Source organism: Pistacia vera, unplaced genomic scaffold, assembly GCF_008641045.1.
Source record: "Pistacia vera cultivar Batoury unplaced genomic scaffold, PisVer_v2 Contig208, whole genome shotgun sequence".
Classification (NCBI taxonomy): Eukaryota; Viridiplantae; Streptophyta; class Magnoliopsida; order Sapindales; family Anacardiaceae; genus Pistacia; species Pistacia vera.
The window spans coordinates 235,923-260,522 of NW_022196011.1; the positions used below are offsets into that span (position 1 = coordinate 235,923).

Sequence of the window (24,600 nt, forward strand, 5' to 3'; positions counted from 1 at the left end):
ACAAATCTTCAAACTTTAAAGAAAATTAGTCGTTTGGTCGAAATAACATCAATTAGTCATTATTTTTAGTTTATACATTAAACTCAAGATGCCACATGAGATATTGTTAATCTCTCCTACATTTTTTTTTTTTTTTCTTGAGAAAGGTTAAGAAAGAAAATAATATTAGTGTTTAAAAAAAATTCTTTCAAAATTAGAACAAATTAGCGATCTGATCAAAATATGTTCTACTCTTTTTTTTTTTTTTTTTTTTTTTTTTTTTTTTTTTTAATGCGACCTCGTTACTAAAAAAGATTAAAAAAATATCAATTAGTTTTTACTATTACCTTATTGATATTCGTATTTTAAAATTTTTAGAACTCTAAATCTAAGAATTTTCGTGCGTGTATATTCTTTAATTTCTTGAAAAGACTTTATGCATTGCATTATCTTCACTTTGGCTTCCACTACAGAGAGAAAATGAGGCTTGACACCCATAATGTCATCTTTCGGTAGTGAAGACGAGAGAGATTTGGCATACATTCATCCATTACAAAAAGAAAATAATTTGTTTTGGATTACTTGGGGCTCCTTCAATATGGTTAAAGTGGGGAAGAAGATATGGCAATACATTTACATTACTTTTTTATATATTTGTTGTGCTCAAAATGGGTGCACTATTTCTACTCACTATTGGACCTACCAACACGGTATAAGATCCATTTGTTTGTGTTTAATTGTTAGAAAATCATCAGAATTATTATTGCCCATCATGCTCTTTTTTTTTTTTTTTTTTTTTTTTCTTTCTTTTTTTTCTTTTTGTGGGTTTTTATTTTAGTCATTATATTTATCTTGCTCAATATTTTGATTTTGATTAATTTTATAATCATCCATTTAATTGCTTGATTTCCTTGTATTCAACAATTTCTTTTCATTATTGGAAATTCCAAAAATTATTTAATATTTAATATTATTTTTTATTTATAACATTTTCTATGTAATTAACTAGAAGACCGAATTTAACTCGAAAAAGAGTAGGGATGAGTTGGATCTAAAAAGTATTTAGGTGGTATGATTTCAAACCTAAAATATGTTAAATCTAGTTAAGATCGAAATTTCGCCTATTTTTTATTGAGATTACGTCTCAAAATCTATATTTAATTTCATGTCAAATTGGGTCGAGTTTGGCAAACGCTACCATGGTATTATTACATGGAATATGTGTTGGAATTATAAAAATATTTGGTAAAATAATATAGTTTGGAAAAAAAAAAACTAAAATTTTTAAATTTCACTTTTATTCAAGTGAAATTACATTTGAAAATCTATATTCGATTTCATGTCAAGTTAGGGCAAACGCCACCTGAGTAGTAATACATGGAATTTTTTGTTGTAATTATTAAAATATTTTGTGGAAAAATATCATTTTCAAAAAGTTGAAAATTATATTTTTAACAAATCAATAGATTTAAGTATTTAAATGTTAAAAATAATTATGTATTTAAATTTTGAATAATGTGTGTTTAGTAAATAGTAAAATAGTAAATGGAGATTTTTAAATATATATTTAGAAATATAAGTCAATGAAGAATGAAGAGAATTATTATACTTAAATTAAATATATTTAATTTAACTAGTCAATAACTGTTTAACGATAATCTAATACCTCAATTTAGTCTAATGACTCTAATTCCACAATAGAATTTTCAGAAATAATCGTTTAAATAAAGAAAAAGAATTTGTTGAGTGCTAGCTATAGCTCCACTACTTTTATTCTTTTATTATTCTCTTTTACTGTTTTTGACAATCACTTTCAATTTAAAGAGAGTGATTAGTCTTCTAATCGCGCTTATCGTAAATATTAACAAATCAAACTTGACTGATCATAAATTTAGATTAATTACAATATTTTGATAAATCAGAAGACTAAATTATCATGCGTCTTATCAGAGATACTCTATTCATATATTTTTTTGAATCGGTCAACTAGATTATGAAAACCACTAAATTTTGGCTGTAAAAATGTCGTAAATGGACGTATCATTATGATAAGAATAATAATTAATTGTGATTAAACCTTGTTAATGCTAGTCATATGGAGGTCTTAAGTGTAATGAGTTGGTTAATTAAAGTGGAGGCATTTCTTTATTTTATTTTATGTTTTTAATTTTTTTTAAATAAATAAAAAGCAGAAAATTAGGGAAAGAATCACACGTGGAAGGAGTAAAGAAAAGATGCATAGAGCCAAACAAAAGACAAAATAAGATTGGGTGTACGGTTCACACATGGAGCCTCCCAAATTTCTAAGGGCATAAGATGAGCATGTGAACGTGCGGCTTATTGATATGTTTAGGCTGTGTTTGGTTTAGTGTTTTTGTTTTTTTTAATTTTCTAAAAGTGCTTATTTATAAACATTTTCCTATAATTAATAATACCCATTTATTGTTAAATTAATGAAGATTTCGATATTTAAAAAATGGAAATTAGGAATATATATAAACATTTTCCATAAATTAATAATACCCATTTATTGTTAAATTAATGAAGATTTCGATATTAAAAAATGGAAATTAGGAATATATATATAGGTTTATTGTCTTCGACTGTCATTTGTCAAACTCTCAAATATAATTTCTTGACTTATCATTGTATATAATAGATGAATTGTTTACACGTGTCTAAATATACGTATAATTATTATAAACAAAAATTGATTATATGATACATTGAAAAATCTATTTTCCTAACTATTCATAAATAAACTATATTTAAATTTTTTTCTTTTATGTGCAATTTTTAGGGTCTTATTGTATAATTGAAAGTAAAACAGGTAACACAATAGCAAAATTTTTAATATGAAATATAAATTTATAGCAATTATTAGTGTAAATAATATTTATATTGTAGGAGGTCTTGATGTGTATATTTAGTTATTTTTTATCCTTATTTCATAATATTTGTGGAGAAAAGAAATATATTATATGACTTTTTTCAAGACTTATCTAAAATGACTTTTTCAAGCTTATCCTTTCTTATTTTTTTTAATTTTTCTTTTCCTTTCCATTTATATAGAAAATAAATTATTATAGTTGGCCCTTATAATCTAGTTGGCTTCATTAATTTTATTATATTATATATATTATATATATCTTTTTCTTTTTCAAAATTAGCATGCATGTGTGCACTAAATTAAAATACAATAAATTGACTTTTGATAGGCTAAGTATCAATGATTTGGTAGATAAAGTCACTAAAATTCGGGTGTGTCTACAAATATATGTAAATATAGTTTTTATTTTTATTTATAGTCAAGTTGAGATTGGGTTTTGTTTTCCGGAATTAAGGGTAATCAATTATTAATATTAGGTATAACTAGTCTGTTTGTAGCTAGTTTATTATAATTAATGAGTTATATGTTTTAGAGGAATTATTTAGGGTTAAAGTATGAGGATTGAGGATTGTTTTAGTTAAGTTTGAGTTTTATATTAATTTGACCCAATTATAATTATTAAATTAAATTTAAATCTCACCTTCTGACTTCAACTTCAAGATGAGAGATCATAATTATATTAGAATTGGAGAAAATAGTTATTCAACAAAAAATATTTTAATATATATATAGTCATTTTCTAATCCAGACATCTGAAGTTAATGTGCGGACTAAAGATAAACTTCAAGTCTCTCAGTTCACAAACTCTACAATTAAAAGTAAGCAATTAGATGCTCACATTTGATCCGTACATTAAAATATCATAACTAAAGGGAAGCATCTAGTCTTTCATTTTTCATGATCTCAAGGTAATATATATATATTAAGATTAATTAATGATATTTTTTTTTTTCTCTTTATATATAGAATTGAAAAGGGTTCAATTAACAATGAACTTATATGAACAAATCTTTAGATTTAGTATTGAATTAAGAGCAAAATAAATTCTTAACCCTTAAATCTTTGCCCACTAAACAGAAATCTCTTGACACACATGGTAGGCATAATGATTATAACTTTTTAAACATACAATTAACAATTACAAATTGATTTGCAAATCTAATTCTTCATATAATCAATGAGATGAAAGTTGAAAATAAAAAATGTTTACACTAAGATTAGTATTTCAAGTGGGATTTGTTTCAAATCTCATAATTAATTAAATAGTTGGTGATTAGGGTTCATGGTAGGTGGAATTGGTGGATCAAACCCTTGATAATGTTACCAACCAAAATCTATAAAAATAAATAAACATGGATTCTTGAATTCAACTTGTTATATCTCTTCATAATATTCTTTTATACCTTTATAATTGAGGTTTTGATTCCTTAATGGGTTACCAATCTTTTCTTTTCAAGATTTAGATGCTTGGTGTTTTTAGAGAATATCAAATCTTATTGATATTATGTTATCTTTAAAAGATTCTTCACGTTTTTTTTTTTTTTTTTTTTTTTGAGTTTTTCCTTTAGAAAAATCCAACAAATTAAATATCTTTAAATTTGGGATACAAAATTCGAAACGGAATGGCTTAATTGTGTTTTCTTTCATATATCATAAATAAAATCACAAGAAAAACTATTGGCTTTTTTTTTAATGCAATGGTTGATCATTAATTGAAGGAAAATTGTTTTTCTTTTTTTTAAAGTAATTTTATTTTGCAACAATAATTACATCATAATTATTTTTTTATATAATAACGATAAAATAAAATTTGAACCTTCCTTTCGATGTGTTTGTAATAAAATTTAAAGTAAATTATAAGGATAATATGTTATTTCGATTAATAGGTCAATAGACGTTTGAAGAGGAAATTCAAAGTCTAAATGGGTATTAAAAAACCAAAAAAAAAAAAAAGTTAAAATGGTCCCTTAGAGTATAAATAAAAGTCAGGACAAAGAGATATAAATCATGTAAGGTAGATGAGATATATTTGAAAGAGACATGATATAAACTAAGATTATACTATTTCACAAGTTGCATTTAGTGTGATTGAAACTATTCACTATCGAAATTTGTGGTACTACTTATTGTACTTAATTTCTGAATATTTCTCTAATATATGCCATATCAATTATGCAATTCCATCCGATCCCATCTATTTTTGGTCCACTTATCATTTTTCAAAGTACAAATACTTATTGGAATATTATAATCACCATCACCCAACAGTACTATAAATAAAATTTCAAACTAAATCTTTATATTGAAAATTGTTAAAAAAAAAAAAAAGGTTTTTACCGTTTGCTACATCAATAATGGAGGAGGTTCAAACTCTAAAAATGTACGAACCAATACCTAAGAATTTTCATATATATTATATAGTCTCTAACTTTTTCTTTTAAATGCTTAGCTAATGATATGATTTGTATTTTTCTATAGATGACAATTTTTGTATTTTTAATATGTTTTTGCTTCGTTGCCTAGCTATCTTAGGATAATTTTAAATGTTAATTGGATTGAATAGTTTTCAAACTGGCCATTGAAGCAGTTATTAATTAGTTGCCTATTAATTCCTTGATGTGACACATAAAATAAAATAAAAGCAAAAGCAAACAAAATAAAAATATAAAAAACAGAAACATAGACATGGACACATAAAGTTAAGAGAAAGAATCAAAAAAAAAAAAAAAAAAAAAAAAAACCGCAGAAGCATTTATAGAATAAATGCTTATTCTACACACTTATTATTGGAATGAAATGGAGTAAGAAGTAGAAGGCTCTGGTTTGAAGCTTCTCTTGTCTATTAGCTTTGTTTCAAAGCATGAAAAGCTATTATTCCTAGTATAATTTTTTGCTTAAATTTACCATAACATTGCTTCAATTACAGAAGCATTTTTATGAATAAGTGCTTTTTCTACACACTTACTGGAATGGAATAAGCTCTACTACCCTACGTATATAATCATCACTACCAAAAAGGTTAAGATATCTCACTCTCTATGATAAGATAGTAAAATAATCATGGTTAATTTCAGATAGATTTATATTTATTTATTGTATATGGCTAGTTATGATTAATATAATCAAACACCCACATCTTATATATAAATTTTGTATAAATTTGGTAAGATTGGTTCATCAAGTTTCCACTTTTTAGAGACTTCTTAGCCTAAAAAGCCTTATAAATTAACAACCATTTATTTATCAATAATTTTGATTAGGATGATTATGATTTTCTCACTAATTAGCCGACAGCTAAGTTATAGGTGGTTCATATATATATACAATTATTACACTCCATCTCTATAATGAAAACGTAGTGATGAATATCTTGCCATTTAAACTACTAGGATATACTTCCCTTTTCCAAAGGACCGTTACACAAGTAACGGTAGAATGGATATTACTTGTACATGTAAGATAGAATGAATAATTTACTCGCCTATAGACAAAATGTATTATCAACGTTAGGATTGAAGTATTTCCTAATATTTGAAAGATTAGGATCTTGATCATAGACCAAAACCTCAGGGTGGATTAAGTTTTCTCACACCAAAATTTATCTTAAAGCTTAATAAAAATTAATGGAAACTTCCTACAAGGGTGCTCTATTTTTTAATTAATTTAGAAGGTTTCCTTGTAATTGGCAGGTCCAACTTCAATGAACATCAAAAAAAATTAAAATGGGTAGCTCAATAATATATAGCTTCAATGTTAAAATGATAAGTAAAGTAATTTCATTTTAACTTCAACAAACATGAATCAAACCCTAACACATGTTTATGCACAGAATTTTTTAGGGGTTGCATATTCACAGTAAAATTAAATATTAAACATAAGCAATTCCAATTCCAATTCCAATTCCGTTGTGTTTCATTTTAATTAGTAGAATAAAAAAAATTAAGCCAGCTCAATAGCAATCTGATCGATGTTATAGGGCCACTCAATGGCATCGACTAATGTTAGGCAGCTAGAAATTAATTAATGGGAGCATCTAGCTACCATTTACTAGTAATTCTTTGGAAAAGGATCCACCATTTTATCTACTTTAGGTTACACAAAATCTATTTCATTATTTCTTTTTGGCTCTCTTTTAACCCAATGTTAGACAACAAAACCCCACCCCAAATTATTTATCTCTTTTCTAAAAGATGAAGTTTCATATATTGTTTTCCTGTCTACCACATTTGGTGGGAGAAAATGTAAGCTTCCACCTAAGCTCAAAGTAAAAGCAAAGAAAATAATTAATTAAAATATATTAATATTCCTCCACCATGTCAGTTAGGAACTATGTACTTAAAAGAGAAAAAGCTAAAAATACTTTGATGATGGTGTTGTCGGCCATGATTTCACCATCGAAAAGAAACCATTTTGTATATCATTGAAAATGTTTGGATCATTGAAAGGGAAACACAAACTTAAAATTTATGTCTATAATTTAATGGTTCAAGATGCTTTTGTCTAGCTTATGTGATGAGCTTAGAAGTATTGGTGAACAGACTTTGAGCACAATCAAATAACATATTCCTACTCAACACCGAATTTGACTTGGAAAGTTGTAAAGTATTATATTAAATTTCTCATCCAATATGTTATTATTTTATAAACTAATAACAAATCTTCCAAACTCTAAGAAAATTAGTCAATTTGGTCGAAATAACATCGATTAATCATTTTTTTTAGTTTAACATTATAAACTCGAGAATGCCACATGGTTTGTTAATCTCTCCTACATTTTTTTTTTTTTTTTTTTTTGGGGGGTATTGAGAAAGGTTAAGAAAAAAATAATGGTTTAGTGTTAACATAAATCATTCCAATTTTAAAACAAGTTAGACGGTCGATCAAAATACCTTCTACTTTTTTTTTTCTTTTTTTTTTAATGTGAACCTCGTTACTAAAAAAGATTAAAAAAATTATCAATTAGTTATTACTATTACCTGTTAATTGATATTCGTATTATAAATTTTTAGAACATCTAAATCTAAGAATTTTCGTACGTGTATATTCTTTAATTTCTTGAAAAGAACTTAATGCATTGACATTATCTTCACTTTGGCTTCCACTACAGAGAGAAAATGAGGCTTGACCCTATATGTTATCTTTCGGTAGTGAAGAAGAAGATATGGCAATACATTCATCCATTACAAAAAGAAAATATATTAGTTTTGGATTACTTGGAGGCTCTCAATAATGGTTAAAGTGGGGAAGAAGATAGGCAATACATTTACATTACTTTTTTATTATTTGTTGTGCTCAAAATGGTGGCACTATTTCTACTCACTTTGGACCTACCAACACGTGAATAAGATCCATTTGTTTGTGTTAATTGTAAGAAAATCATCAGAATTATTATTGCCCATCATGCCTCTTTTTTTTTTTTTCTTTTTTTTTTTTTGTGGGTTTGTATTTTAGTCATTAATATTTATCTGCATCAATATTTGGTTTTGATTAATTTTATAATCATCCCTTTAATTGCTTTGATTATATGTCAACCTAATTATTTATTGAGAGAGTTTTTCATATTAATAATATAATTTCTCTCCAAAATTTGTATCTATAATACCATTTTAATTTATGGATTAAAAAAAATTAAGTCTCTAGAAATCACTCAATAATTGCCCATCATGCCTAATTTTTTTTTTTTTCTTTTGGGGTCTAAAAATTATTAAGATCATTTTTCTAAAATGTTAATAAAAAATGTTGAATTAATTTTCTCTTCAAAATTTCTATATACAAATACTATTATATTGTATAAATAAAACAATATATAACATTTATGATTCTTCAAAATAATACTCTAATTAACTTAATTTCTCTCAAGTCTCTTGTTTCAAACAATCATGATCAAACCATAATCTTAAAAAAAAAAAAATTAATTAGTTAACTAGTTTCACATTTTTTTTTAATACATATTTAACCCCTTGATCAATCTTCACAATAATATGATCTTAATATAGTTATATTGGTATAAATTAAATATAGTTCTTTTGGTAGGCATAATGGGAAAGAGGGTAGAGTTTGCTTTGATTTTCAAATTTTGTTTATCATTTTTATTTTTACTTTTTATATTTTACTATAATGATTCTAGACATCAATTGCACGAATGAATTCAAGTATTGTATCATTTGAATCCCATTACAAAAAAAGTGCTTATTGAAATTATGAACTAAGAGGTGATATTCAATTCTTCTTCTCCTGTCATTGTATAATCAAGCATTTTTCATATTGTTTTTCAAAAGCTAATAATTAAAGACTACTATTTCTTCATTTGGCACTACAGATTTGATTCTGCATTCGTCGATTCCGCATCAAATCTTTGGGTTAAACATGCTCTGTGTAGATCACTCCAGAATCCTACGTACTTTTCGTTGGTGCGAATCTTACATCAACACTTTCAATTGAGATTAATGGGTATTTCTCTTAATTAATATAATATTAGTAATGTACTTATTTTAGTTATACGTGTGGAGAGGATTATTTTTTTTTATCCTACCATGTTAAAATAATTGCTTCAAAAGACTAATTTTGTTTTTTACAAAGTCGTTGAGATTCTTAGAAATTTATTAAAAGTATTCAATGAATATATTTGAAGCTAAAAAAAATATTAATACTAAATACATATATGCGATTTCTTATATAAAAACAGATGATCATAATTCTAAGTTCAAATCGCCACCTCAAAAGACTAATAATAAGTTTTCGCACATGTAGAGATTCAGTTGAAGTCATTGTGATTTTGAAAGAAAAAAAAAAATTCTTCATTCCAAGCCACCATTTTATGCACAAATATGTTAATTAACTTCTTTCCTGTTAGATTAATTTTTTTTGGCATGTTTTATTTAATCAATACCTAAAATTAATGAACACTGGACATTTAATTTTACAGCCAAAACTGACCCATGGGAAAGTTCTACAAGGTTGTAACAAAGGCCAACCCAGCCCATTAAGCACCCTTCAGCCCATTGTTCATCATCTCGGCCCATATATTATATTTTGTTTATTATCAAACTTAATCACAGACAAATGGCTAAAAAAGATATTTAAAATTAAATAAAAAAAAAAAAAAAAAAAAAAAAAAATTCCTTTGTCCTGTATTTTCGATATCCTATTGACGAACGGCGAAGCCTCTGATGCGTGTCTTCATATAACTGTGAGTTCGCTCTTTGTTTCCAGTTTCATTTAATACTTATATTGTTTGTTGCTATTATTTTTGTTTATCCTTATTGAGTTGATCACATTCACTGCTCATTAGGGTTTAGTTACACATTTTCTTTCTTTAATTAGGGTTTGATTGATCCAATATGGCACATCGGGTGTGTTTTGGACCCCACGGCGAGCTCGAGTCTCTCTTGGGTGAGATTACTGCAATTTCGAGCTTGAGCTCTCTGGGGTGAGGTTACTGCTAATTGCGAGGAGGCATTTGAAGACTATAGTACGTGACTGTTGAATTTCGAAAGATAGTGATGAGGATATGGTTGAGGAGGGTGAAGAGGATGAGGATATAGATGCTTATTGTCTTGAAGGAAAATCTCTCAAGCTTTGAGCAACAAATTGACCACAGGAGTGTCAGAGGCTGCAGAAGAGGTTCTAAAGATACTTGCTGAGGGAGATATCAGGGAAGTCGAGACTAATCTGCTGGAGCTCTTTCAGTATGAGAAATTCAGTTTCATTAGGTTTTTATTGAATAACGGTCTGAAGATTGTGTCGTGTATTCATTTGGCGAGGTCGGAAGAGACGAAGAAGATTGAGGAGGAATGGAGCCCGCCAAGGAAATGAGAAGAATCTGGAGAAGAGTATTGAACAACTGAAATTAAGTAGGTGAAAAACTTAAATTTCAAACTGAATAAGTTGCTTTATATCTTGTTTCCGTTTATTAGATTTCCCCATCTAGCATGCTTCTACCATTATTTCATCAAGCAAAAGTTTCTTCTCGTTACAATATATGTTCCTCAATGAAGTTTCTGCTTTTGAACTATAAAGAATTGGTCCTTCATTGCTTGCCCTTTTGTGTTTCCTCCACAGAATTGTAAATTCTCAGCAATATAGGAAGCCATTCAACTCTGCATATTGAAGAAATAAGAAAATTAGAAACACCACGCTGATATATGCTTTCTGTTTAAACATCATTGATGTATGCTTATTAGATCAGTCAGAAAGAAGGGAGATTAGTGCAAAGCATAACCCCCTTGGTTGAGTTCTGTCGACTATTCCTAGACATTCTTCCTCTCTTCCATAACCCCAAAAACTGATGAAAGTTTGAAACCAAAACTTAAAAAATGGTATATTCTTCCCAAAATCTGATACAGGAGCTACTTGGGCATCAGCCAACAACACTTGAGCCACCAACTTAACTTCAGAAGAGACAGGCTCTACTTCAAATGCGAGGTGTAAGGTTCCTTTTCCTTGGCTATTTACCTGTCTTCAGTTAATGAGGGCACTGATCCTCGCTTTGTAAATTTGAAGCAGTATTCAGATGCTCAATTTTAAACGTGTTGGCATACAGAGGTATTTGCATGTATGTTGTCAATTTCTGATGTCCAGTAACTGCTGATGATCTTGGCGTCGGAGGCGCTTTGACTGTGCTAATGAAGGATGCCATCAACCCCACTTTGATGCAGACCCTCGTAGGAACTCCTGTTCTTGTTCAGGCTGGCCCTTTTGCAAATATAGCTCATTGAAATTCTTCTATTGTGGCTGACAAGATTGGACTGAAGCTGGTGGGACCAGGTGGTTTGTGGTCACTGAAGCAGGTTTTGTGCTGATATTGGAACTGAGAAGTTCATGAATATTAAGTGCCGATATAGTGGTTTAACTCCTCAGTGTGCTGTTATTGTGGCAACAATAAGAGCCTTGAAAATGCATGGTAGTGGGCCTGAAGTTGTTGCTGGGAAACCTCTTGACCCTGCCTGCTTAAATGAGATTGTTGCTCTGGTTGAAGCTGGTTGTACGAATCTGGCCAGGCATATTTCAACACACCAAGGCATATGGTGTGAATGTCGTAGCTGTGAACATGTTTGCTACTGATACCGACGCAGAACTAAATGCAGTAAAAAATGCGGCATTGGCTGCTGGGGTATATGATGCTGTGATTTGTACTCACCATGCCCATGGTGGAAAAGGTAGTCACTTACCAACATTAGATTCAGTAAACTAAGAAGAATATACCTCATCTTCACTCTTCAAACTACATAATTTAAAATAAATTAATGATAGCGCAAAATGCATTAATCTAACAACCATGACACAACTGAGTTCTCTGGTTCTTAACATTCTACACACATTATGCCTTTATCAGAGAATATCAAATATTATGCTGTTTCCCACAGTTTCCCTGTTCTTAGAGCATGAATGTCTTATGGTCTACTTTAAAGCACTTTACTATTTTTCTGAGCCAAAACTCATTGCAGTAGCCCTAATTCTACAGAAAGTTTCAATTGTCACTGTGCATGAACCCTGGTTGCTTTATTCTAATATATGTATCTGGTTCATCTTTGACAGTAGAACTTCATGAACTTACGTGTCGGGCAAACTAAATGATATATTGTAGCCAAGAGAGGAGACAAATTCTCAATATATTAGAAATTTCATGAAAGGCTACTTGTAGTACGATTCTGAGTTAGGCTTCTTTTGTATGTTTTTATGTAATAAAACCAAACCTATAAGAACTAGTTTGTCGCTTCCATTAACTACAAGTTTTTCTGTATCACGATTTTCAAGTAGACCTTGGAATTGCAGTTCAAAAGGCTTGTGAGAATGTGGCACAGCCACTGAAGTTCTTGTATCCTCTGGATATTAGTTTTAAAGAGAAAGTAGAGGCAATAGCGAAGTCCTCTGGTTCAAGCGGTGTTGAATACTCAGGGCAGGTAAACATCTCATGCCTTGTTCCAGCAATCGGCTCTCTTTTTCATAATCATCTCATTCATCCCACTTAACTGAAGTAAGTATGGGATCTGCAAGTTGTAAAATGTGATCTCAAATTGGCTCATTCAATCCTCTTAGAAAATGACAAAATGACGAAGCTGAGGAAATACTGCTTTTCTTTTCTTGAAAAGCATAGTCAGGATGGGAAGTTTTGATTAGGCGTGTGTTAGGATCCCTCATTGGAAAGGAAAAATGTGGGCATGTGGGTTATAAATGGCTTGGACACCCTCCCTTGGTAAGCTGGTTTTCCAAGGAGGGTTTTACTCAAGCTCACAAAAGGCTCATTGCTTAACCCAATTCCTACAAAAGGCCCACTGTCCAGCTTGACTGTCCCTACTCGACCCAGAATTTGGTATTCGAACTCTAGACCCCCTTCATCACGATCGACTCGGTTTGATAGATTGATAGGATGATTGAATCAACCTTCGCCTCGAGGGATGAAGTTACGCTTGACTCCAAAATAGAGCAACTACAAATAGATAGCGGAAAGAAGACATTTTCTCTTAGGAAGAAAAAAATAATAATAATGAAATAACAAGAAGAAGAATTTGTTCTAAGGAAAGTTGTACGAATCTGTTTGCCCTCGTTTGTTTCACTCTTTAGAATCATTTTTCTGTTATCCTATTTAGATTAAAAAACAGAAGATGTTTTTGTTCACTTGTTGGGATCATTATTATGAAAATTAATCTAAATCACTTAAGATTTTTTCATATTGATTTAGGATACATAATGCTGAAATTTCACTTATAGGATCAATCACAAGTATCAATTATATTGGGGCTATTATTCCACACCTCCCGTGAGGTTTAATTTTGAGATACTCACACCCCCAAAGTATGAAAAATTGACCTGACCTCCCTCCACATTTGGAGACCCCTCATTAGCCTTAATTGATAAATTTCTTCCATCTGGTTATTTCTTTTATTCCTATGAGATTAATTAATATCAAATCCACCCATTTTATTCCGAAAGTAGTAAAAACACCCATGCTCTTACAGATATATGAGGGTTCCATACAATTTTAAAATTAAAAGTCTATTTTATCCCTTCCCATCTGTTACCAACTTTAAAATATATTTTTATATTCCTTTTGCCTTATTGTTTTTATAAAACATTAAACTGGTAAAATAGCTGACACATTATTTATGATTTTCATTTTAATTATTTTTGAAGGAAAATACTTTATTTTACCTAAATTTTGTTATATAAATGTGTAACCTTCCCTAACAAATATAATTGTAAGTTCAATGTTGATTTTATGGATTTGGATATTTATTAAGTAAAAGATTTAAGAAATTTGTTGAGTTTGCAAGTGAGGGAAGGGTAAAATAGACTTCTAATTTGAAAACTGGATGGAGCCACAACATATCAATAAAAATAAGAATGTTTTTAATACTTTTTTAAATAAAGTGGATGAGTGTGATATCAATCAATCTCAATTATAATTACATGTTTTTCTATAAGAAAATGTTTTATAATAATAATTACATGTTTTTTTTATATAAGATAAGTAAAACAAGGAAATAAAAAAAACTAGTAAAATAAGGTAAACCAAATAAGAAAAGTAATTAAAATTAATTTCCTAGATTTATTAGGAAAATTATCCTACATCAATCAAACCCCTTCACTTGAAAAGAACTCATCCTCATAGTTGGGATTTTCGGTGGATAATACTCATTCTTTTATTTCTTTTTTCCGTTGTTAGCTAAAAACATTGCCTTGTAAATAATTCAATTTCTTTGCCTTGAATAGTTGTTTGTTGCTCTATTTCAATTTCAACATATTAAACCTCTAGAACAAAATTTATTCTCTTAACAATTTGCTTTGCTTTAATTCCTAATTGCATCTTATTCTAAAATATTTAACTTCAATATGTTGATTGTGTTCAATTTATATTTCTTGTTCTGCGACCATGGTTTCCACTTTATCATGATCTTGTACAAGTATTCCGACCATGTGTTCTGTAATGCTCAGATCATGATCTTGTACAAGTTATCTCAAATTAGCAAAAACACTTCCACCCACCAATTCACTATCACTCACCAGCAACCATCGTCGTCGCCAACCGCTGCCATCGCTGATCATTGGTGTTAGAACAATGCATGACCGACTAGATTTAGTCAGTTGTGTGCCGATCTTATCTTTTTCGGCTAGATCCATTGTGGATCTGGTTGGAAACAACTATTGATGACTAAATCTATCTGGCCGTTGATGACGACCAGATTTTAGCCTTAGATCTGGCATTTTCCGGCCAGATCCACGGTGGATATGGCTGGAAAATGCAAGATCGGCGCATGACCGACTAGTCCAGCCAGTCGTGCACCATTTCGGCTATTGATAGCCACTGTTTAGCGGTGGTGGCCGGCTGTCAACAGTCGATTGAGTGGGTGAGAGTGTTTTGTTTGACTTTTTGCATTATGGTCCTACACTTTTAATATAATTACATTATGGTCCTACACTTTTATGCTGATGTGGATTGATGTGGTCATACGGTTCTGTCTCTTCTCTTGGGCAGTTCTCTTTGATGGAAAGACAACTGCATATAAAAATGAGACTTTACAGGTCCCCATTAGACGCAATTTTTATTTTAGATTCAAAAAACCATCACTCTAAAATTGCAGTCAGTGGAAGATTCTGTATTTTGAAGGAGCAAGAAGATTAAACAACAATTGCTATGGCTGGAGGTTTGTCATTTACTTCCGCATATATTCCATGGAGATTTTATGATGAAATTTATTATATTATCAACTTTTATATGAATATTAGAATATGAATGTATTTTTTACATTTTGGTATCAGAGCATTGTTTGAATCTCTGCCTAGCATGAAAATGTTTGTTGCAAATCTATAAAATATTGCTTAAAATTTGGGATTTTTCAATTAAAACCCGTACTGTAAATCAAGCATAACTTTTATTATAAATAGAATCTATTTTCGATTTTGATGTCATTGGAATCCTTGTTGAAAAATCTTTCCAAGGGTATATTATTTGTCAAAAACGGAGTTCTGGTTGCAAAGTTATGCTAGTTTAAAGTTTTAGTTAGAAATCATCGTATGGGTGTTTTCGAAAGCCATTTACGGCACCGATTTAGGACGAAATTGTCATTTGGGATGTCACCGTTATAGGTTATATGTCCACATTCAAGTTTCCCCTCTAAAACGCTGGAAAAATGGCTGGAAACGGGCTGTTGAAAATCTGCAGAACTGGGTAAAAGGTTGTAGAAAACAGGTTAAGATGAACCGACCCAATAGGATAAACGGGTCAAACTGACCCGGTCAAAGGTAAAAGTCAAAACGGGTCAAACGACCAGGTCAAACTAGCCCAAAACCCGATAGGTCAACCCGACCCAGACAACAGGTCAGACCGGTCAATGAATTGGTAAAAGGGCACATACCGATCAACGAACCGATCAAGCAGTTTAGACCGGCCCAATGGATAGAACCGGGTCAACCTGACCTAGTCAAATGGGTCAAACCAACCCTGGTTAGGACCCAGCACGTGCTAGCGCGTGAGGGAGCTTGTGCTTGCGTCAGACGCGTGAGGATGTGTACTCAAGCGCATGACGGTGTGTGGTAGTGTTGTGTAGGTGCGTGGGAGTGTGTGTTGCTTTCTGGCAGCGCGTGAAGGCACGTGGGGACACGTGGTTGAGCCACGGTGGCGCGTGGGAGTCGGTGACAGCGTGTATGATGGTTTTTATGTCATATATTGTTTGTTATGCATAAATAATGTGTTATTCTTGTATTGATTTGTGTTGTATTATATAATTCATGTTATAAATTATTTGATGTTTTATGATCGTATATATTTGATTAATTTAGAGTAGCCGCAACATCTAAATTATGATAATATATGCATTAAGTAATATTAGTTATGATCATATTAAGGTTAATAAGATCGTTTTGTAGTTAATCATATTAATATAATCATTTTACCCACAGGGAATGTTATATTTTCATGATTAATTAGGGATGAAATATAAATTATTCTTATTTCTTAATTAGCCCACAGGTATTATGAAATATTAATAATTTCTAGTTTCATCATTAAATGATAATAAATCATAATATGTAATGTCTTTACCCACAGGGAGATTTTATGATATGTCGAATTCATTTATGATTTATTATTTGTTTTACATTGGTAAACTTATAATTGTTATTGATGGTTTGTGCCTCATAATTTATTTAGTGAGCATGTCTATTGATATACCTACAATTGATCAAGCTTTGATGATGGTTAAGGATAAGGTTCCTAATTTAAATGGTGATAACTACAAATCCTGGAGAGAGGCTATCCTTATTCATTTAGGGTGCATTGATCTTGACTATGCTCTTCGTAAGGAAGAGCCACCTACACCTACAGATACTAGCTCTCAAGCTGAGATTGCTTTGTCTGAACGGTGGGAGCGATCTAACCATTTAAGCATGATGTTTATTAAATCTCACATTACGACTAGTATCCGTGGGTCGATACCGGAGTGTGAAAATGTCAAGGATCTGATAGATGCAATTCATGCACAATTTGAAACATCAGACAAGGCATTAGGTAGCATCCTAATGAGTAGATTGACATCTATGAAGTTCACTGATTATGAAAATGAGGGACATTGCTGCTCAGTTGAGATCTCTTTAGATGGTGATTAATGATGATTTCCTGGTGCATTATATCCTGAACTCTCTCTCATCTCATTATACTCCTTTTAAGATATCTTATAACACACAGAAGGATAAATAGTCAATCAATGAGCTTTTGACCATATGTGTTCAGGAGTAGGAGAGACTGCTTTAGGAAGTGAATAAAACTGCACATCTGGTGATAGGAAATGTCAAGTACACTTCAAACAAGAATAAGAAGTGGAAGGGAAAAGGCAAGCTGCATGAGGTTATGAGCAAAGGTAATAAGGACAATATCAAGTGTTTCTTCTGTAAAAAGACGGGACACATGAAGAAGGATTGTCCTAAGAGGAAGGCCTGGCTTGACAAGAAAGGGTTTTTTGGATCAAAGGAAGCCATTGGGAAGTGAATGCAGCATCTATTCGGGAAATAAGATGCCTTCACGTGTTGAAACTATTGGAACATTTAGACTTATTTTAAGTACTATTTATGCTTTGGATTTGGAACGAACCTTTTATATTCCTAGTTTTTCTAGGAATTTAATTTCAGTTTCTAAACTTGTACCTTGTGGATACTCTTTCAACATTTATGGTAGTTCTTTTAATTTAATTTAAGAACTCATCTATTGTTGGAAATGGTACTTTGGTTGATGGTTTGTTTAAAATTCATTTAAGTGATACTGTTCCTTATAGTCTTATGACTTCACATGCTAACACTGGTATGAAACGTACTATTATGTATGAAAACTCTTCTTTTTTGTGGCATAGGAGATTAGGACACATCTCCATTGATAGGATTAAAAGGTTGGTAAATGCTGGAGTTCTTGAAACTCTTGACTTTACTGACTTTGATACTTGTGTAGACTGCATTAAGGGAAAGCAGACTAACAAATCCAAGAAGGGTGCCAGGAAGAGTTCTGAACTTTTAGAAATCATACACACAGATATTTGTTGCCCTGACATGAGCTCTAGTGGTCAGAAATATTTCATCACCTTTATTGATGATTACTCACGATATATGTATCTCTATATGCTTTATCACAAGGATGAAGCGTTGGATGCTTTCAAAATATATAAAGCAGAAGTAGAGAAACAATGTGGAAAACAAATTAAGATCGTGAGATCTGATAGAGGTGGTGAATATTATGGTAGATACACTGGTATAGGACAAGCACTTGGTCCATTTGCTAAATTTCTTCAAGAGCAAGGTATTGTGGTTCAGTACACCTTGCCTGACACGCCATCTCAGAATGGTGTAGCAGAACGAAGAAATAGAACATTAATGGATATGGTGCGGAGTATGCCAAGTAACTCCAAACTTCCTCATTCTTTGTGGATTGAAGCTCTCAAAACTGCAACATATATATTAAACCGAGTTCCAACTAAGGCGGTTCCCAAAACGCCATTCGAATTATGGAAGGGTTGGAAACCAAGTTTAAGTCATTTACGCATCTGGGGTTGCCCAATTGAAGTTAGAGTTTATAATCCACAAGAACGGAAGTTAGATCCTAAGACTATTAGTGCATATTTTATTGGATATGCGGAAAAATCCAAGGAATATAAGTTTTATTGTCCGAACCATTCCAGTAGAATTGTTGAATCAAGAAATGCCAAATTTCTTGAAAATGATGTGGTCAGTGGGAGTGATCAAATCAGAGACTCAGTCTCTAAGAAAATTGATGTTTTAGACTATGCTCCTACATTAAGTAAAAGATTGGTTGTTCATCCAAACAGGGTGAATAATGAGGAATCACTCAATCAAAATCCACATTCTGATGAGATTGTTTAAAAAGATCATTTTGAACAACCTCCGCTACAGAAGGAACAACCAGTTGTGCAACAGTCTCAAGAAGAGACTGTTGATACAACATTAAGGAGATCTACTAGAACAAAGAGATCGGCAATTCCTACTGATTATGAAATGTATATGCAAGAGTCTGACTGTGACATAGGTATTGAGGATGATACAGACACGTTTTTACAAGCTATGAACAATAGTAAATCTGAGTTGTGGAATAATGCCATGATAGACGAGATGAATTATATGGCGGATAATGAAGTTTGGGACCTTGTTGAGTTGCCTACTGGAAAGAAACCTATTGGTTGTAAATGGGTATTTAAAACCAAAAAGAATTCATTAGGCAACATTGAGAGATACAAGGCTAGACTTGTTGCCAAGGGGTTCACGCAAAGGGAATGAATAAATTATAAAGAAACATTTTCTCCAATTTCTAAAAAGGATTCATTTCGTATCATAATAACATTAGTTGCCCATTTCAATTTAGATTTACATCAAATGAATGTGAAAACAGCTTTTCTCAATGGAGATTTAGAGGAAGAGGTTTATATGAAACAACCTGATGGGTTCATTTTAAGTGATGGTGAACATTTGTTTTGCAAGCTTAAGAAGTCCATTTATGGACTTAAACAAGCTTCCCGTCAGTGGTATTTAAGATTTCACACTGTTATCTCTTCATTTGGTTTTGTAGAGAATATCATGGATCAGTGTATATACCACAAGGTCAGTGGGAGTAAAATCATATTTCTTGTGTTATATGTAGATGATATTCTACTTGTAACCAATGATTTGAGTTTGCTACATGAGGTGAAACAATTTCTCTCTCAACATTTTAGTATGAAGGATATGGGTGAGACGTCTTATGTCATTGGCATTAAGATTCATAGGGACATGTCTCAACATATTTTGAGACTATCTCAGGAAGCCTATATTAATAAAATTCTTGAGAGATTTAGGATGAAAAATTGTTCACCCAGTGTTGCACCCATTGTTAAAGGTGACAGGTTCAATCTGAACCAATGTCCTACACTTGAGATTGAAAAGGAACAAATGAAAACTATTCCTTATGCTTTAGCTATTGGAAGCCTAATGTATACTCAAGTCTGTACTAGACCTGACATCGCTTTTGCAGTTGGCATGTTAGGAAGATATCAAAGTAATCCAGGTTTGGATCATTGGAGAGCTACAAAGAAGGTCATGAGGTATCTTCAAGGAACTAAAGGTTTCATGCTTACTTATAAACGTTCCGACATTTTAGAAGTCGTCGGATATTCAGACTCAGACTTCGCTGGATGCGTTGATTCTCGAAAATCAACATCCGGATATGTTTTTATGCTCGCCGGAGGTGCTATATCTTGGAGAAGTGCCAAACAATCTTTAGTTGCCACTTCTACCATGGAAGCTGAGTTTGTTTCCTGTTTTGAGGCAACTACACAGGGTATTTGGTTGAGAAGTTTCATTTCTGGGCTTGGAGTTGTTGAGTCTATCTCTAGGCCAATAAAGTTATATTGTGACAATTCAGCTGCTGTATTCTTTGCTAAGAATAATAAGAGTGGAAGTCGAAGTAAACACATCGACATTAAGTACTTAGCAATAAGGGAGCACGTTAAAGCCAAAGAAGTGCTCATTGAACACACACATACCGAGCAGATGATTGCTAATCATCTAACAAAAGGCATGCCACCAAAGACGTTCAAGGATCATGTTGTTCAAATGGGACTATCTCCTGCTTTGTCACTATGAGAGGCAATACTTTCATTGTCTAAAACTTTGTAATTTAGTTTGTTTTCTCTTTTAAGTTGTATACATTTTGGTTGGAGACAAACAAACATTCTAGAGGACCTGAAACAAACATTTGAAGTTTGTTCATAAAGTGATATTCCACATTTAAGCGTTTATTTAGAAAGAGAAAAATTGCATTGTAATACATGGAACGTAATATTTGTTTAAACGGGACTTACCGCTATGATTCATGTAATTTCCTCTTTCTAATTGAACATATCGCATATACATCTCTTGTATTCTGGATTATATTATAAAAGTTTGGACCAAGTGGAAGAATGTTAGACTTTTGCATTACGGTCCAACACTTTTAATATAATTACATTATGGTCCTACGTTTTTATGCTGATGTGGATTGATGTGGTCATACGGTTCTATCTCTTCTCTTGGGCAATTCTCTTTGATGGAAAGACAACTGCATATAAAAAGGAGACTTTACAGGTCCCCATTAGACGCAATTTTTATTTTAGATTCAAAAAACCATCACTCTAAAATTGCAGTCAGTGAAAGATTCTGTATTTTGAAGGAGCAAGAAGATTAAACAACAATTGTTATGGCTAGAGGTTTGTCATTTACTTCCGCATATATTCCATGAAGATTTTATGATGAAATTGATTGTATTATCAACTTTTATATGAATATTGGAATATGAATGTATTTTTACATGTTTTTGTTAATTTATAAATTTTTATTAAGGAATGTTTAGCTAAATTAACAAATATAGAAGATTAAAAATAATCTAAATATTTTCAGAAAATGTTTTTCAATAATGTACCTAACGCATTTTTATAATCCAATCCTAAAATATATTTCCTATTAAAAAACTGTATCAGACGGAGCCAAAGGTTTTTAAGGCATATTATTTAAAAATTGGTTAACCGAATTTTAGCAAAAGGCTCTATACAAAAAGGGCTGTACAAGCCCACCCACCCAGAAACAGAAAAACAGGTGGATCACGTCCACACGACACAACCCCGAACCCTATAAATTCACGAATTCCTGTGTCTGTGATTCTCTGTATTTTCCATATCCTATTGACGAACGGCGAAGCCTCTGATGCGTGTCTTCATATATCCGTGAGTACGCTCTTTGTTTCCAGTTTTCATTTTATACTTATATTGTTTGTTGCTATTATTTTTGTTTCTCCTTATTGAGTTGATCACATTCACTGCTCATTAGGGTTTAGTTACACATTTTCTTTCTTTTCAATTAGGGTTTGAATTGATCCAATATGGCACATCCGGGTGTTGTTTTGGACCCCACCGGCGAGCTCGAGTCTCTCTTGGGTGAGCTTACTGCCAATTGCGAGCTTGAGTCTCTCTGGGGTGAGGTTACTGCTAATTGCGAGGAGGCATTTGAAGACTATATGTACATGACTGTTGAATATTCGAAAGATAGTGATGAGGATATGGTTGAGGAGGGTGAAGAGGATGAGGATGAGGATATAGATGCTTGTTGTCTTGAAAGGAAAATCTCTCAAGCTTATGAGCAACAAATTGACCCACAGCAGTGTCAGAAGCTTGCAGAAGAGGTTCTAAAGATACTTGCTGAGGGAGATATCAGGGAAGTCGAGACTAATCTGTTGGAGCTCTTTCAGTATGAGAAATTCAGTTTCATTAGGTTTTTATTGAATAACCNTGCTCTATCCGGATTATAATACAGGTCATTAGTCTAGAAACTGAATACATAATATCGAGAGTAACCAAAGGTTGACACTATTTATATGTCTTCGTCTCGTCAAGATAACGAATGATAAAAGGATCGAATTGTACGGTAATTATATCGTTGACAGATAGCTACTTTGCTGAATCTGAATCTATCGAGTAGCCATGATGCCTTGCTAGGGGCCAATCTTAGTCCGTGTATTCGTGAGACAATTAATTGGTGTTAATCGCGATACTATACACTACCGGTATGATGAGGAGCCTATGGGTCACACACATAGAAGATAATTTAAGACTTAGGAAGAAAGAAAGTTGTTTTCGTCTTTTTAGGCGAAAGGGTATTTTGGTAATTTCATTGTGCAATTAAATTTGCTAAGGTCGTAGCCTTTTATTTAATTTGTTAGAAAAATTAAATATGTGAAATTGCATTTAAATATGTGTTAGCATATATTTAAATAAATTATCATTATTGTTAAATGTTAATATATATATTAATTTATTTTAATTGAAAATAATGATGAATTAAAATAAATATCTAATTGAGAGTGTTTGGAGACATGGGGTGTTTGGGTTGGAGCCCAAGCCTATTCCATATGGGAATAGGGCTATTAAATAACACTATATAAGAAAAGTGTTAATTAAAAGAGTAATGCTAACCTTACTCATTCCCCCTACTCACTTCTCTTACTCACCTTTGTTAAAATGTTAGCCTTATTCACTTTTTCACCTTTTTAACAAAGGTGAGTAAGAGAAGTGAGTAGGGGGAGTAAGTAAGGCTAGCATTATTCTAATTAAAATTGAACAAGGTTTTTTTATTCATTCATTTTGATTGAAAAGAAAACATACACAGCCCCTTTCCTCTCTCCCACGCCAGACTTGGTTTTTGCTTGAAAAGCAATTTCTCTTTATTTCTTCTTGATTCTTAAGGCTAAGGAAGATCTAGCAAATTCTTCCTTAGTTCCTTGCAATTGTCTTCATGTGGACTATGTTGATTCGACCTACACTTGGGTTGGTAGCAAAACACGTTCAGAGAAAAAGATTGGAGGAGCCTCCAAATGTGCGTATGACTTCTTAAACTCTTGATTAATTTTCTGCAGATTCTTAATATGATATAAACTGTAAAATTATGCCCTGATCTTGGTTCTATGGGAACGATCCTTGTATTATTGTTTTTTGTTTTTCCACTGCCTCAATGGATCGTTTCCTAACAGTTTTTGTTTTTTTGGATACCGTTGAGCCTAACCTAGGGCATCTATTGCGGTAGGTGGGTTTCTTTGTATTCTTTAATCTCCGTTTGGTTCAATTTCTTTGACAAGAGAAATAGAAAAAAAAAAAGAAGATTAAGAGTTATCTTGATAGTATCATTCTGTTGCTCTTACCCAAGGCTTGTCCTGAGGTAGGTTGACCGGTTTTTAGGCCTCTTGTACATTTTTTTCTCCCTTTCTATGAAAACTTGACTTACCCAAAAAAAGAAAAAAAAAAAAAAACAAAAAGATTGCAAAATGCTTATTGAAATTATAAGCTCAAGCGGGCCGATTTACACTTTCCCATCCTAACTAGCTTAAAATAAATTTCCACCCCAAGTTTCAGAAACTATCACATTCTACCCACCATTAATCTCCACTCAATTCAAATTGGGTTTTGACTCAGTTTGACCATTCAAATATCAATTTTACCCTAAGTTATCATTATTAAAATAATAAAATAATTTCGAATAATATTTAATCACTCCCATCACAATTTGTTAATAATAAAATTAATTAAATAATTACAAATTAACCCTAAAAACTACAAAATTATTAAATAACTATCTAAATTTCAAAATTTTCACCAAGACCCTCCTTTTCACTTTTAACACCATAACACAAACTAAAACCTAGTAACTTTAGGTTCAAAATCAAGCACAATAAAAAA

General features: G+C 31.6%; 1 protein-coding gene and 1 pseudogene across 1 annotated transcript; both read left to right on the plus strand.

The window, feature by feature from the left end:
• The first annotated feature begins 10,209 nt into the window (after positions 1 to 10,209).
• On the plus strand, positions 10,210 to 13,121 carry LOC116129135 (annotated as a pseudogene).
• Positions 13,122 to 17,023: 3,902 nt separating this feature from the next.
• On the plus strand, positions 17,024 to 17,473 carry LOC116129136. The gene has a single exon (XM_031414893.1). The coding sequence runs from the start codon at positions 17,024 to 17,026 to the stop codon at positions 17,471 to 17,473; it is 450 nt and encodes a 149-aa protein (XP_031270753.1).
• The last annotated feature ends 7,127 nt before the right edge of the window (positions 17,474 to 24,600 follow it).

What these genes read in the sequence shown, in the direction of transcription:
- LOC116129136 (XM_031414893.1), top strand. Translation starts at nt 17,024, where the DNA reads ATGTCTATTGATATACCTACAATTGATCAAGCTTTGATGATGGTTAAG.